Source organism: Mycteria americana, chromosome 2 (assembly GCF_035582795.1).
Source record: "Mycteria americana isolate JAX WOST 10 ecotype Jacksonville Zoo and Gardens chromosome 2, USCA_MyAme_1.0, whole genome shotgun sequence".
Lineage (NCBI taxonomy): Eukaryota > Metazoa > Chordata > Aves > Ciconiiformes > Ciconiidae > Mycteria > Mycteria americana.
The window spans coordinates 127,707,756-127,723,983 of NC_134366.1; the positions used below are offsets into that span (position 1 = coordinate 127,707,756).

Genomic DNA, 16,228 nt, shown 5'->3' on the forward strand with positions numbered 1-16,228 from the left:
ATCAGATTTCATACAACAAAGGAAAATTTTATATTTGCTATAAATTACTACATTCCTGTAACATTAAAGGCTATCTCATGGCTTCCTTGCATTGACACATTGTATCAGCACAAACCAGTCACCTGAATGTCCTTAGAATTAACTAAGCCCAGAGAGAAAGATTAACTGTGTTCCAAAAGTCCCCTAGGAGTACATGCTGATCCTTCTTCATACAAGCACATGAGGTAAAATTCTCATATGTTATTGTCCAGTACAAACAGAATATTCAAAAGACCAGTATCTTGCCCTCAAACCAGATGGAGGCTTAACTACCACAGCAGTAGTTCTAAGGCACCAGTAAAATTAAAACACAAAAAGGAACCGTACCTAAATATAAAAATCTCAGCATTTGCTTTCACTGCATTGGAGATGTGGGATGCCTTGTGGGTTGCTTAACAACAGATACAGTATTTTAACAGCAGAGACATCCAGACTGCAGGACAACAAAAACAGTCCAACATTTTTTAACTGATAAGAGTTTGCATACTTAATGTTGTGTACTGTTTTCCAGTTACATCAGTTGAAAATTTAAAATGTCATTTTATGAACTTATGGCCATATAAGTGCAAATCCTTACTTCATCTTAAGAAAATAAAGCAGCACAGACACTTAAGACATTCTAAAACAAATACCACCTAGCACTTATTACCATATTTTGAAATTTGTGTTATTATGGGGAAAAAGAAGACATAAGGAAAGATGTGAAAAGAATTCTAGGACTGGAAACTGTACCTTAACAAAATGTAATGTCCTGTGTCTGAAATTTTTCACTTAATTCTTCAGCTCCCAAGTTTACACACATCCTCCTACTATTCCATGCAGTTGCACTTTCAGGCATTAATTACAATTTTTCAATATGCGTGTTTCAGGCTTGCACTAGATTTTAGATTACGTGAAAACAAATTGTGGGAAACTTTTTTTTAATTCCCACATCCATAACAGAAAATGCAGAAAAGAATGTCTTCCAAATTAGAACAGCACCCTTGGCAAAAATCAAAGTATTTTTGAAATATTATGAGTGAAGAAATTATAATCAAAACTAGTTTGCAATCTTAGAAAGAGCCTTTGTGTTTGTAGAAAGAATAATTAATAATTGTTTTTATTTTTAAAAAGTAATTTTTAGACCATTACAATAGTTCTCATTGATGCTGTTTAAAATGCGGCGAGGGTTAATTTGCTTTTAATTATTATGCATATGGTTTGTTTTTCAATGAAGAAACATAAAACTATCCTTTAAAATTTCTATTAACCTTCCACTTTTACATCCCTTTGATTTTCACTCAGAGTATTATTACTGTCATGGCACCCAACCTCTAGCTATGCATATTCCTCAGAAGGGAAGGTCTATGACTTCCCTATGAGCCAATAAAATCAGTGGGATGGTTATTTGGGTAATACTGCCAGCACTTCCCACAGGACAGCATCTAAGTCGATACACTAAGACTACCCAGGAGCGTGGAGTAAGATTCAAAAGTCTATCTTGTAACATGGGAGTCCCACATACCAGTGTAGCACACTGTTGGAAGCCACTGAGTCAACTAATTAAAGACAATTTTATAGCCAGACTATTTGTTATCCTTACCCTGCACACACACGAAATAGCCTAAAGGGAGCAACGGCTCTCTAGCTTTTAAAAAAATCCTCTTTTGTCATATATCTTCAAATGCAACTCTTGTGTTTACATGGATATGCTGTAACAAAGCTCTTCAGTAACATTAATATTGATTAACAGTATTTTTTGAAAGTAAGAGATGGAAACTGCTCTGAAGGTATTAGTGCAGCAAGACTGAAAACAATGACTAGAAGAAAAGATAACCTAAATAGATGACTAGTAAATGATAAAAGACACCCAGTGGATTTTACCTAATACCATGATGATAAACAGGCCCCTGGATCTAACTTTGTTTTTCCCTATTTCTTAATTCGCTTTCAGCAGCATATTATCATATTTCTGTAACAATCCCTTCTGAAATATGCCATTTTGTAGATTATTTCATTACTAATACTCTCAATATCTGATGAAACAACATATCATGGCTAGCTGTTAGAACTGGACATGGATGTTCTGATACATCATTCCCCAGATGGAAAATGCTTTTCTATTAAAAAAAAGTGGTCATAGGAGCATGCTGATTTGTTTTAAAATGAAAAACATTTAAGTTGAGGTAAAAACATTCTGATCAAACATTTGCAGAGTAAACATTTTTTAATAATAACTGATTCAAAACTTATGTTATCTACAAAATTTAAAGTGAAAAATTTTTAAAGAGTATATTCCCCCTCTTTTAAACTTTCTGCATTGTGATATGGAGACAATACTGTCATTCCATTAAAGGAATTTCCAAATGCCCTTTTATATATCTGAGAAATTCTTATTCCGTTTTAGATGAAACATTGCTGAACTTGGTGCAATTTAAGGTACAATGCTAAAGAAATATTGATTTATTACCATCTTCTATTTCAGTATCATGCAACAGTCAAATAAATTAATAGAAAATCTAGAAACATTATTGGGAGGTGAGAGTTTTTTAGCAGATGACTAATGTTAATTAATAGAATTAGGAAGTTATGATATTGCTACTATTTCAAAGCAAAAAGAAAGTCAAAGTACCAGTATATCTGTTAATGCTTTGGGTAATAGCATTTAATGTCTTTATCAAAAGTACAAGTCTGTATATACAGATGTCTGAATTCAAAGATTTATACATCTGCACTTCAGAAATATATTATCATGTGCTCAATAGCAAATACTAATGAGGACAAATTTTCACATTTCAAGAGAATTTTGGTCATTCAAAATGTCTTGCTCAATCTTCAAAAACCACAGTAATCGTTTTTACAGTTACTTTAATTGACAGTACAATAATCACATTAGCAGCAGAATATAAGGGCAAGCGGGCTTGTTTTGAGGTTAAGAAAACAAGGCACAACATAATAATTCTGAACATGATCCAACACTCATTATGAATTGTTATGTCAAATAATTCTTATCTGTGTGTTTAATACAGCACATATCAGCACTGAAGCAAATGGCAATATGATAGTTTGGGGACTGTACTGTCTCTGAAGAACATAAGGTAATGAGACGCTATGAAAGTAGTTACAAATAGCACAGTGATAAAATACGCCTATAAGGTATAACTTAATCATTATACATGTAAATTTCTCCACATTTAGTGGCATGCATGTTACTAAAACAAAAGTCACACCTTGTATTTAGCTGTGACATTTGTTACACTCATGTGTCATAGTCTTATCCCTTGGCAGCCCTTTCTCCTGTGAGAAGACAGAATCAGAAGGTCTGTAAATCAGTGACTCAGCTCTCCAGCCAAATCACACGTGATGAGTGCTCCTGCAAGAACTAGGCACAAAGATTCTTCAGCTTCTCATCCAATTCAGTCCTGATCATGAACAGACAGTTTCTATCCCTCAGTGCACTGCAAGACTTGCCCCACAAAATTTCTTTCTCTGTCTGGATCTGTGCTGAAGCCACTAGTTTCTTGCGCAGATTCTCCTGTATCAGGACCATTCTTCAACTCCATTTCCCTTCACGATGCTGACAACAAGGGTCCCTAGTTTTCTCACCAAATTTCTCACCTAGTTTCTGGCCAGTTTATCTCTTGATAAGAGAGTGTTTAATCTCCTCTATGGATTTAACAGTCCCATCTAGCCTCCAGGAGAGAGGGACCTCTTGCTTGAATAAAGATGTCACTCTCTATCCCCTTCCTGTCAAGCTATTCAAACCTTTTTTTCTAGGCAAAACGTTTTTCCTTCCTCTTGTTCTCGCTTACTGGCTTTTAGCTTTTTACCTCACAAAATCTACAAGTCACCACAAAAAGAACATTTTATTGGACCTTTTCATAGACCTCAGGCTGGGATTTTCAATCTCACTGGTCCTTCCATTTATTACTGCATCATTCTCTTCTGCATAAGGTGTAATGGCTCATACCTGACCACCTTAAAATAATGAGATAATGAGGATGACTGGTAATTCTAAGCTCCAAACTGTACTGCAAGCTGTACACCTCTAAATTTTTGTACTGACATATACACCTGCATTTCTCCTTAAGTAGAAGGAACTAGGAATTAACTTTCCATTTTCAGAGCCAAGAGTTTGTTTTCCTGCTTAAATCTGGCCCTGAATCAACCAAAGCATCTAACAGCACTTCTCCCAAACTAAAAGATACAACTTATTTTGAGTTGCTTGAGGTTTTGTTTTCACCTTAGCTATGAATATGTATAACATTCCTATATATATTCACAGCCTATATAGGAAACATCCCCTTTTAGTTTTTGTATTTCATGACACTTGGAACAAAGTATTTTAATTTTTTCAACTATCAAGACAGGCAGTTCTCATTCAGTATAATACCTCACTAGGATTTCTAGAAACCCTAGATCAGAACCTCTTGAACTGCTTCCTGTACTCCAGAAGTTAGGGCATTGCTTTTTTATTGTTTTCTCCCCATGGGAGTTAATCCTGTGAGGACTGCTTTTTCAGCTACTCATGTTTCACCTTAAAAATATGCTTAGTCTATTCCTATTGAATTATCTATCAGCTGGGGATTGAATGGTTTCACCCAAGAGAAGTAAAGACTGTGAAAACTGGTCTAACACATACACTCCATTACTACTTCAGTAAACCAGCTTTCATCTCCAGACCCTGGGTGACAAAGCCCCATAATCATTGTACCACACTATCTGAAGTCAGGACTTTTACAGAAATTGTTCAATCCAAAAATCAGAATTGAAATGCTTTTTCATTCAACCCCGATTAAAGGAGAAAACTTATCTTTATCATTCAATACCAAAGCAAGGTAGATTATTTTACCTTTTACTGTCAGGAAAAACTGAAAGCTGTCCAAGTGACTTTTTCCAGAGAGCCACACTGGTCATCCTTTTAAAAGCCATGGTCCAACTTCCACAAATCACAGCTAGCCTCCTTGAAGAGCCTGCCTCTAAATCTTAGTTCCCTCAAAAACTTCCTCCACCCACTGGTACTAGGCCTTCTACCCATTTCTGTTGGGTAATAAACTGAAGACCCTGCTGAAATTTTTTGATTGTCCATAAGGTACTGAAGGAATATTTGGCTTTGCTGGTGTTATTACCTCCAGTTTAGTCTTTCCTGACTGGTCAGAAAAAGAGAGTAAATGAACTTGATGTGAGGAGGCAGAGAAAGAGAGACCTTTCTGATGTAATATAAACATTTAGGACATATTATATTTTTCATTTCTTAATTTAAAAAAAAAATTTTAATCAGTTGAGTTTGGGATTTTATAGATGTGAATAAATGCTTTTACCTGTATTTCCATAAAAATAATGAAGAATGACATAAAAATGACTAGGTAATAATGAGGTAAATATTCAAAGGGTGACAGTGTGTACCTCCATTCCAGCCGTAGGTCTAGACAGAGAGCTGTCATCACAGAGACCAGCAATGTGTTCCAGTAAAAACTAAACCAGGCTCTCAAGCATGCAGCATAATATTTCTACTTACATTTAACCACCAAAAGCTTGGCATAATCTCATAACCCAACATTAATTTAATAATGAAATACTATTAAGAGCTCTGTACTTCATGCAATATCCATAACTCAATGTGTAAAGGAGATGGGAGAAGAGACGAGACAGGATGAAACAGGACGCATTAGGAAAAACAAATCTTGATGTCCTAGAGAAGGACATAAAAAGGTACTGCACCAAACTATCCTTACAGTTATTTTTGAAGTTAAGGTGATGATGAGCAAGTCAACACACTGGCAAGTATTTTTGACCTCAGAATTAATTTAACACAACAAAGGAGCTAGATACGGTATTTTGAAAGGACTAGTATCCCTGTAAAAAGTAATAAAGTCGCAATCTCTATTTTTTAAAAAACATGTTCTTATTGTTGCTATTTCCCTTTCTTTCATATCCTGATCAGTACAGATTTTGTGAAAACAAACAAAAGCATTAATTAACACATTGCAAATAGGAAGTAAGTGAATACTAAAGAGAATGTAATTGAGTAGCTTACTTTATCTAAACTATTCTAAGCTAACTGAGAAAAGTATATGATGGGCATAAAAGTAAAGAACACAAGATCAAAAGTGAATATTTTAATTATTTTTAACACAGCTGCAGTTGCAAAAATCTTAATCTGGGAATGTCTCCCCAAAGGAGAAACATTTTAATGTTATCATTTTCATGTGAAAGCAAAGAAAACTATACATGAAGATTTAGCAATTATCCATTTTCTTAGGAAAAAAAGTTTCAATATGAAGATACTACAGAAAAGAACTTAGAGAATTGTACTTGCATCTGATTTCTCTGAAGATTTTGTGGATATTACCACTGTGTATTTTTTACTTCTATTTCAGATAGCTCTGATTCCTCAGTTACATCTACACAGAGTCTGGTTTCCATCGGCCTGGTATCAACCGCAGCATCTAAGATCCAGATGAGGGTCCTGCTATGCAGTAGCTCCTGACAGTTCAGAAACAGCTTTATCCAAATGACCAAATTTGACTGCTGCACTATCAAGAAGATTGCATGCACTGAGCTCTATTCTTGTACTTCAGCGATTAAAAAGGAATGGAAACTTATTGATGCTTAGTCAATAAATCTCAGCATCAATTGATGCTAAGTCAAATAAATCTCAGATAATTTTTATCTTAGTCAAAATTATCTGAGATTTATTTGTTACCAAGCACTTGATGAAAAGGACCAAAAGATTTTCAAGTTAACAGAAGTGATGTCTTGTCTTTTCTTTCCCAGAGGTATCCACAAGTCAAAGCAAAAGAAAACAGGGAAGAGAAAGTATATAATAGTCCTAAGAATCAACAAAAAATTAGAAGTGCCAAAGTAAATGAACAATTTCATAATTTTCCCAGAATTGCTTCTTTATTCACAGAAAAAAGAATTCTACTACAGAAAAATAGCAATTTAGTTCATTGGAAACACTTGCACATGGACAAGAAGATACTACTTATTTTAAACTTTTGATAAAACTGGTATCCTTTTTAGACCTAAAAAGAGCCAGAACTAACCAAATAGTTGTTTCACTTCTCACATAAAGAAACCCAGCTCTGATAATACTCACTTCTGCATCTTTCAGGTTTTTCTTTCTACTCTGTAGTAGCTCTCCATATGTTTTTTCTTCCTGCTTTAACCTTTTCTCATATGCTGCTAGCTCATCTTGGAGATGATAAAATACCACCTGAACATTTTGCTGCTTAAACATCACACCACTTAAATTTTTCCTTTGAAAGAAAAAAAAAATTCAGTGAAGTAATCAAGATATTCTGCTATACTGTTTTTTAGTCTTTACTTACAGGTTTAATGTTTGATTTTATAATAGATAAAATAGAATCTTCTCGCAAATAATGATACCCTTTAAAAAAAACCAAAGAGCTATATGACGGAGTTTATCATTAATATTTAGACCACTTAAAGATACTCTGCCTATCAATCCACATCCAATGAGTCTATTGAGATACATAACTCTCACAATTTTAAAAAACAGCTTGCATTTTTACAACAACTTTCTAGAGAATGAACTGGTTCACTCCCACATGTAAAGTATCTGCTTGAATAATATTCTGAGACAGAGAATGAGCCCATGACCAGTGCCATATTGGGTAACCATTTATTTTATTATTTATTGGGACTGGAAGTGGGAGCTTCACACCATTTATGTAATATTTTGTTTCTGCCTCTGTCCATACCTAGTATGGTTTCTTTAACCTGTACATACAAAATATGTAAAGTTAAGCAATTTTCAGAGGTTTTCACTTTGTACTAACATTCTGTTCTCCAGGGTCTGTATTTCTGTTACTTTTAGACAGAAGCATATTTAAAATAAAAAGTATTTCTAACTGATTTTCTGCAAGATAACCTAAACTAGAGTCTTGTAGGTAATGTAACAGTTGGCTGCATAATAAAGACTGTATCACAATTTGCAGCAGGCTTCAGTGTTGTAGTCAGTTTTATTGTGGAAAAAGTATTTATTTCAAATTACTGTTATTTTGATAACATTGTGTCAATGTTTCTATTTCACTCTAGTAGCTATTATTTAGTCTTTTTATTGCATTAATGGTAAGCAATAATAAGTCAAGGAGGTGTTATTCAGAGAACGATGCTAGGAAGTACCTATAAAAGGACAACAGTGAAGACTGAAAGCAGAGGTAGGGACTCTTTTACCTCAAGTTTCTCCACCAGATCAGGCTAGAATTAGCCTGATAACATGCCAAAAGAATGGAAATAATAGCCAAGAGTAAAAGTAAAAACAGTTAATTCTTTATTCCCGGTTTTTCTACAAAGTCAGGCACATATCAGCACTCTTACGAAAAGAAGAAAGATCAGTTCAAACAGGTAAGTATATTTAAAAATGAACTATATGCATAAGACAAAATATAACAGGAAATGGCTAGAGCAGACTTTCTTAAGACAGATTGATGAAATGCCATGTGATATGTCAGATTATTGGAAACATTAATAGAAGAAGGTAGATTAGCCTGAAAGAAATTTTTTTCTGAATCTTGTCACCATTAATCTTCACTAATGAGAAACAGTAAGCAACAAAAAAACACCAGCCCCAAACTCTTGTTCTCCTTTGCCCCTCAAGCACAGAGAGGCTGAATGTGCTGACAACCAGAAGGCATAAGCATGCTGTCAGTTTTCAGCAAGTCACTTGATGGAGAAATCCCCGTGTGCTGTACCTTCTGTATTCAGTGAATGACAAAAAGGAAGCAGAATATGCTAGCCATTGGGATGCATACTTTGGAAGTCAGACGGGGGTTTTTGGAAGGTTTTTCAACTTTACAGTTCTTTCTGCTAGATGGGATCTCTAAAAGCACGTTCTCAAGAAAAATGCAAAGTTTTCATTACTGTTTATTTTAGGTCTAGAAGTTGGAGAATTTGCAAGAAAATTCCATTCTGAAATAGAGATGGACTTCTTAGCTATATAGAAACAGTGAATTGCTGGAATGGACTTTCAGTGCCATTTTGTGTTGATATTATCCCTTTCTTCTCTGAGCCTGAATATAACATGTCACTGATATGAAACTACTGACTACTGGCTAAAGAGCTGTGGAAAATGGGAAGAGATTTTCAGTCATGGAAAGATGCCTTCCATTCTTGAAGTTCAGTAAGTTCCACCCCACATTGGGTCCCTCTGAATCATTCTGTTTGAATTAAGAGTTGGAAAAAACCATATCCAGACCCACATGTTCAGCTAAAAAATTTACATAGAAAAATATTTTTTTTCCCCCAGTCAAGAATTTCGTGGAATAATGTCTCAAAGATGTTTCAGCACCAACAGTACATAAGTGAATGAGATCATGGAAAGGGAGCTGTAGTATAATGATGCAAGGATCACTATTTTTCACTATTTTTCACTAATTAGTCATCCTGTACAATTCAACAATCCAAGCTGCTTTCTCTTTGTCATTGCACAGCAGCTTCACCTTTATCCTCGAAGAGTACGCCTGCTGTGCAATCAGCATATCCGGCCCTCCAAGGCTTGCGTGGCCTAGAAGGCAGCCTGCATTATCAGTTGGATAGAGCCCTTTGAGACTATTTTCAGGACTCATCAGTCACAGTAAGTGTAGGTCCACACTTCTTAAACCAGAGATAACATGGAGTCCGTGGAATCCTCCATTAATTAAGGCTGCAACTGACCATGAATATTATCAGATTTCTGAAAGTAATCCTGATGCCCGAAATTCAGTTTGGTAAGCAATTGATCATGAATAACTTCTACAGATGCATTGAAACTACAAGCAGTGATCAGACAAAAATACTGTCAAATTATTGATGAAAACTGCATTTCCTAGAAATAATGCTGTAAAATAATAAAACTATCTTTAATAATAATAATAAAGTGGAATTACTAAATTACTTTAGTAAAAGTAATAAACTATCTTTTAAAATCCATATAATAGGCAGGTCTTACCACAAATCAGTGCAAGATTTTTCTGCATTTTCCATCTGTATTTGCTTCATTGTCCATAATTCATTTAGTTCTTTAAGTTCATTTTTTAAATTTTCTGTAGTGTGAGAGTTTTCAGCAATTTGACTGGAAGCAAATGAAATTTTTTCCTGGGAATTAAAACATACATAGCATGTAAACTAGGCAGGGCTAGATTTCCAAATACTGTATTTTAAGCACATGATTATGGGCAACAATTCATGAAATTGTACACCCAAACAAACAGAACTTCTTTCAGAGGGGGGCAGCTGAAGCACTTAGTGCAACTGGAATAATTGCATTTCTGTAAAAGAACAGCTTTGCACATCCAGTTACAGTTGTCCAACTTGTTGCACAATTCTTCTACTATATATCCATAAATTTTATTACAGCACTTGTATTTCTGCAGTTGCCTATGTTGTATACGGAGGTATGCATGTTTGTAGGCCACCGTCTTCATAAAATACATATTCTCTTATTTTTGCTCTCATACATAAAAGTTTTGCAAATAAGCACTGCCTTGCACAGAAAAAAATTTATTAATGACAGTGAAAAGTAACAATTTTCATATATGACCCAAGTCTCGGCCTATTTGTTTCAGTGTATGCAGTCAGTGTCTTAACTGGCAGCTTTTATTGCTAGACCATCAAAGTACTTACAAAATGTAATAATGTTTTAGGCAGATAGCTAAAACACTTGACTTTCAGGAAAAATCAGTATTTTTAGATGACATTCTCCAGGCAGAATATGGCCTCGTTATCTCTGAAAACTGGCATTATTCATTTAGTTGCCTAAATAGGGAGTTTTGCTCTTTTAGATGTCAAGTTTTTTGTTACATAGTTGTCCTGTACTCCAGAGAGTGGAGGATTAAAGCACAGAGAACAAGACTCCTGAACCCCTGCCTACTTTTCTCAGCTACGAGTACACAACTCAAAGAGATGCTGACATTAAGCTGCTGAAAACCTTTAAATTAAAACCAGTGCTTTCACTAAACTTCCTATTCTACAGAAGAGAGAGTAAATTGCAGTGTGTTTTTCATTCCAAAAGTGACCAACAGTCACAGGATCCCAAAAATGTAGATTCATGACACAAGCAAACTCTGCTTTCAAGAGCGACTGTATCTGGTAAACAAAGCTGCAGCTTCCCCACAATGAATAAGGTAAACATAAAGCAGCGTAGCAGTTCAATAGTAATAAACAGGTGGGAGTCTTCTATTTGGGCAATACTTCTAAAGTGGTCTTGCTGCATTAGATTTTGTAACCCATACCAATGGGCTGTAAGCAGCTATGTAAATGGGTGAAATTAAGAGGGAGGAAAATACCCTTTGCTTATCCTTACATATACACATATACGCATGTAATTTAAGTGCACAGATGTATAAATACCAAATTTCAAGACCTCACAATTCATTAGGCAAAGAATGCATAACAGTATTTAAATAAAGATCAGTATTTTAAAAATTTCTTCTTTAGATACTGCCCCATTTTTCTGAAGCAGTAGCCTGATGCATAGTCTAATGATATTTTTGCTTATGAAAGAAGTGTTCTTAGAGGTATACCTAAAAGGTAGCTGCAAAAAAATGAGGAATCAAAGCATTTGTAACAGATGTTAGCACAGATATGAAGGTGTGCAAGGTACCACAAGAACATGACATTTTTAAGGCCTCTGAACTTTGTAAAAGTGTAATATGGATCTGATAGGATTAGATGGAAATTTCAAGTTTCTTGCAGGAATGTAGAATCATTAGAAATAAAATGAAGATATGGTAATTAATGCAAATCCCTATGCAATGGAACCGCCCATAGAGAGTCTCAAACCTCTGAGGAAAAATCCTATTAGTTTTAGGCTCAGTACCAGGAGAACTTGGAGAAATGTGATAGCCCATGATATACAGGATGTCTGTATGATCTGTCCTCGCCTTAAACTTTACAATGAAATCTGAGATGATTAAGATATCAGGGCCAGAAACAAATATGTACACAAAGAAGCCATGACATGTTTTCTGCCAAAAAGTCAGGTTCACATATGAGCTGTGTTAGAACAAAACTCCCAATGAAGAAGAATTTTGCCTCTTTGACTTCCGGCACTTTTTTCAGGGCTTTCTAACCAAGAAGGCAGATAAAACCTGATAATGTTGGCTTCCAAGCGTATGGAATACCAGCCATTGAGTCAGTGCGATCTGGTACCTATCATAGAAGACAGAGAATTTGCAATCAGGTTTTAGAACAAACAAACAAAAAGGGTGAGATACTGTATATTCTGTGATCCAGGTATCGACAGACTGAATATCTGCTCCTTATGGCTTGCTGTAGTGGTTAACAGTCCAGTATCCTGCCTAAGCTGAATGAGTCCCTTGGCACTTGGTCATTCAGCTGTTCAATACATGAACAGTATTCTTCATTCTTCTTAGCTGCTGAACAAGACCGCTGGTGTATGATGGGGTAGAATTCATATGCCCTCATCTAGGTATCTAGCTTTCAGACATTTAAATGTCAGCAGACCAAACTAAGTCACTTCAAATTCAATGGTGAGATACAGAAGCCTCCAGGGTGTGATTCATCTTGTCCTAAAATAGGTATACTGTGAAGGACTGGGTGAATTGCTTGATCAATTGGAAGTTGGAGACTGTATTACTCCTGTACTAAGAATACTATTGAATCATAGCCATTTCTTCCACAACATCATTTAAGCTACACACTGGACAAGCTTTAAACAAGCCAATGTCTTAATCATGGGAGAGCACTAAAATATCTGAATATAACTTTAAATAACTTTTCCTTAAAAACAATATAACATGACTAACAGAATCATATAGTGTGACCCTGCACAGCTAGAAATATGAATTATTGTTAAAAATAAGACAGCCCCTTTTATAAAGCCCCCCTTTTACAACACTTAATTGCTACTATCAAGGAACTGTATCAGGCTCTAAGAATGCAACATTTAAGGTATCCAACTATTGTTACCAGTTCAGAGCTCTATAGATCTCATAAAATAGGCTTGGTACATTGTTTTATTCCACTTACATAGAATACTCTTCTAATACTCCTCCAGAACACCAACTCAAATATTGCTTAAGTAACTAATGCATACAGTTATTTACAGTTACTAGGAAAGGCAGCATTAAAAATAATAATAAAAAAGTATAGGAAATAAGTGCACTGAAAAACATTGTAGAATTCCTGATTATCTGTATGCTGACTCATCAGTCATTTCCACATGTTCTAAGATCTATTGGTAAACCTGCAGGTAGAGCACAATCTTTAACAGAAAGGGATATATAAACTCCACCTGCCCTGCCAAATTTAGAAACCTGGGTGAATCAATGAATTTCCCAATGCTTAATTTAAGATTCTGTCATATATAGGAAGTCTCAGAGTTTTTCAATAGAAATTACCAGATTCACGAAAGCTACTCTGAACACCATGAAAGCTTTTCTTTTTTTTTTTCTAATCTATATGATTCATCTTTGATGCTGTAATATCTAACTTAAGTTTATACAATATGCAAATGAAAGAATAATAAAAATTAACAGAATCTTAGAAAGAAAATGCTTGTTTCTTCTAATGCTTATAACCATGTTTATACAAAGCATTGTGTTCAGTAATGAAATTCAATAATTCCCTTTGGTGGATTATACAGTTTAGTAACTGATACAGCAGATATAAGCCATCATTTACAAAAAGATGCCATCTGCTGAGCAAACATGCGATCAGCAGGCTCTTCCTATTACACTAGAATCTTTTTCGTCCTTTATTGATTTTCTCCATTGCATTTCTAAAGCCCCTCAAGCAATCTGAGCCAGTGTAGCAAATGAAGAAAGCAAAGGACTTCTCAATGACCCCAATATAAATTCTGCTTTGTACTTTACGCTGTCTCAAGGCTATGGACCTCATAGGTTAGTTCAAGCAAGAGACAGAAAATAGTACATACACTGTATGTATATATATAGTTCCAAGGCAACTGTGTAGAAATGACAGCCTAACCTTTGAGATTAAGCATACTTCAAAAAAGCTATACAAGCATTAAATTATTCACCTGTATATCATTTAATTGCTGCTGCATGATACTTCTTTTTTGTTCCAGTTGTTGTTCAGTTTGCTTCTGCTGTTTATCTAGCTCTTGTACTCTCTGATCCAAATAGGAGAGCTTCTGGAGAGTTTATGCATAAACAGACATGTTAGTATTCAAAAGTTATTGTCCTACATTCTATAGAAATCAGAAACTATATTAGTCATTAAATACTTTAACAGTTACTATTCTTAAGCTTATTTTTGTTTTCCCTTCCATACCCATTTTTCCATCATGTAGGTGTATACACTCCATGCTTTCAATGAAAAAATGCACATTTAAAATAGAAAATATCTCTGCCATTTCATATAGTGTTTATCATCTCACAGCAAAATATCACTGCTTACTCTGCTTCCCATGTTTCTTTACTTTCTTTGTGCCAAGAAAGTTACAAATAAAGTTCTGAAATCAAAATACATATTTGGAATAGCTTCCACGGAATTTGTATAAAAGGCAAAATAAATGTTTATTACTTATTATCATTAACTTATGAAAAATAGAGCTAAGGACAGGTAACAAGAGGATTAAGAAGAAAGAAAATAAAATATTGGGACATCTCATTTTTATATTTTTCATTAATCCATTCTATTATTAATTAGCACCTCAAGAAAAACAGGAGTTCTTGTCTATTGTATTAATTTCATTTGCAACATTAGTGTGAGCACCAAATATTAAATGACAGAAATTATTATTAATACATGTAATAAGGAAAATTTTACATTACTAAATATGCTTATATAAATTGTATAATAGTTATATTAGTCAAAGGTTTAAATTCCATTTAGACTATATAACAAAGAATATGAAAATAGGTATTAATATTTCAATTCTGAAACAATAATCTAAACCTTCAATCAATGAGAAAGTTCTTCCTTGAAATTACCAATATCTTTCACATATCATTCCCATACAAATCTGCTTGTGCAAACTCTGTTTCCAAGCTTTTAAAACAGAAACAAATACACAGCTATAGACCATGATGTATAACTTACACCACACCTCTCTAGGTTTCCAGGAAACTAATGATGTGATCTTTGTCATATTGTTTCTACTTAGTTTTAGTTGGGGAAGGGCTAACAACATTAGTCACTGCCATTAATGCGTTGTTTTGAAAATACTATTAGCTATTAGAGGAATCTTTTTTTTTTTAATTTTTCAATTTGACTTATTAAACCTGCATCAAAAATAAACTACCACATAATCCATTATCTGAACTCAAATTATTCAACATCCTCCATCTCTCCTCCAAAAATGGTGAAGTATTGCTACATGCAGACTATGTCAAGAACCTTTCAAATAGAATAACACTAAAAAACTGGAGAAGACAATCTCCTGTGACAAGCTATTTACTAGTAGTTGGATAACTGAACTATAAACCTACAGACTGATTCTGCAACAAAAAACTTCTCGCTGAGGCAGCAGAAATTCTTGTATCTGGGCTTTCAGCAAAAATAAAAAATCCTGTATCTAAACTGAATAGGCTCAAAAGGTGTTGATCTTACTTGATCATGAGAATGTTCCATAACAAGCATATGGCTTATTGAAAACTCCTACCTTTAGTTCTGGACATAAACCATCAATAACTAGTTTTGTTTCCTATTGATTTGGAAACAAAAATGAAAGCATTTTGCTTTTTCTTTTCTGGCAGTAAGGTCTAGTGAAAATGCCCTCCTCTTTCAGACACTCAAGAAATAATTACTCCTGTCACACTGATTACTGTATTTTCAAGTCCCTAAGACACTTTTTTCCTTTGCCAAAAACCGGGAAGCTTCAAATACCTTCCCTAGATTGTAAAACTGCTCGTGACAGTGAACAATGCATGCCCACCTATTTATACGGTGTGGGGCAGCTCACATTGGGAAGGACATGTTTGCAAGGATTTGCATGTATTTCGTGGTGGCATACAGAATAAAGGCTTTGAGTAGTAGGCAAAGCTTCATTTAAGCGTAATGATAGAAGGACAGCCCCCAGTTTCAGTGTTGCTGATTGGTACAGTTACCAGTGCGAAAGCCAAACTCTGTTTCACTCATGATAGAAGACTGAAAACAATTGAAATGTTTCCCATGTTTCCAGTTGTTTTCAGAGCCATTTCCCAAAAGAAGACAAGGAATAGCACCTGCCCTATAAAAAGACATACAAAAAGGATAATGCAAAGGCATGGAAATGCTC

At 34.8% G+C, this 16,228-nt stretch overlaps 1 protein-coding gene across 1 annotated transcript in view; it reads right to left on the minus strand.

Annotated features, from left to right (window-relative positions):
• Positions 1-16,228, minus strand: part of CCDC178 (coiled-coil domain containing 178) — a 189,179-nt gene that overhangs the window by 114,194 nt on the left and 58,757 nt on the right. Inside the window, exons 15-17 of the mRNA XM_075495698.1 lie at positions 14,027-14,140; positions 9,974-10,119; positions 7,121-7,280 (exon numbers count right to left, since the gene is read on the minus strand). Of these exons, the coding sequence (XP_075351813.1) occupies positions 7,121-7,280; positions 9,974-10,119; positions 14,027-14,140 (420 nt within the window). The remainder of the gene's footprint in view (positions 1-7,120; positions 7,281-9,973; positions 10,120-14,026; positions 14,141-16,228) is intronic.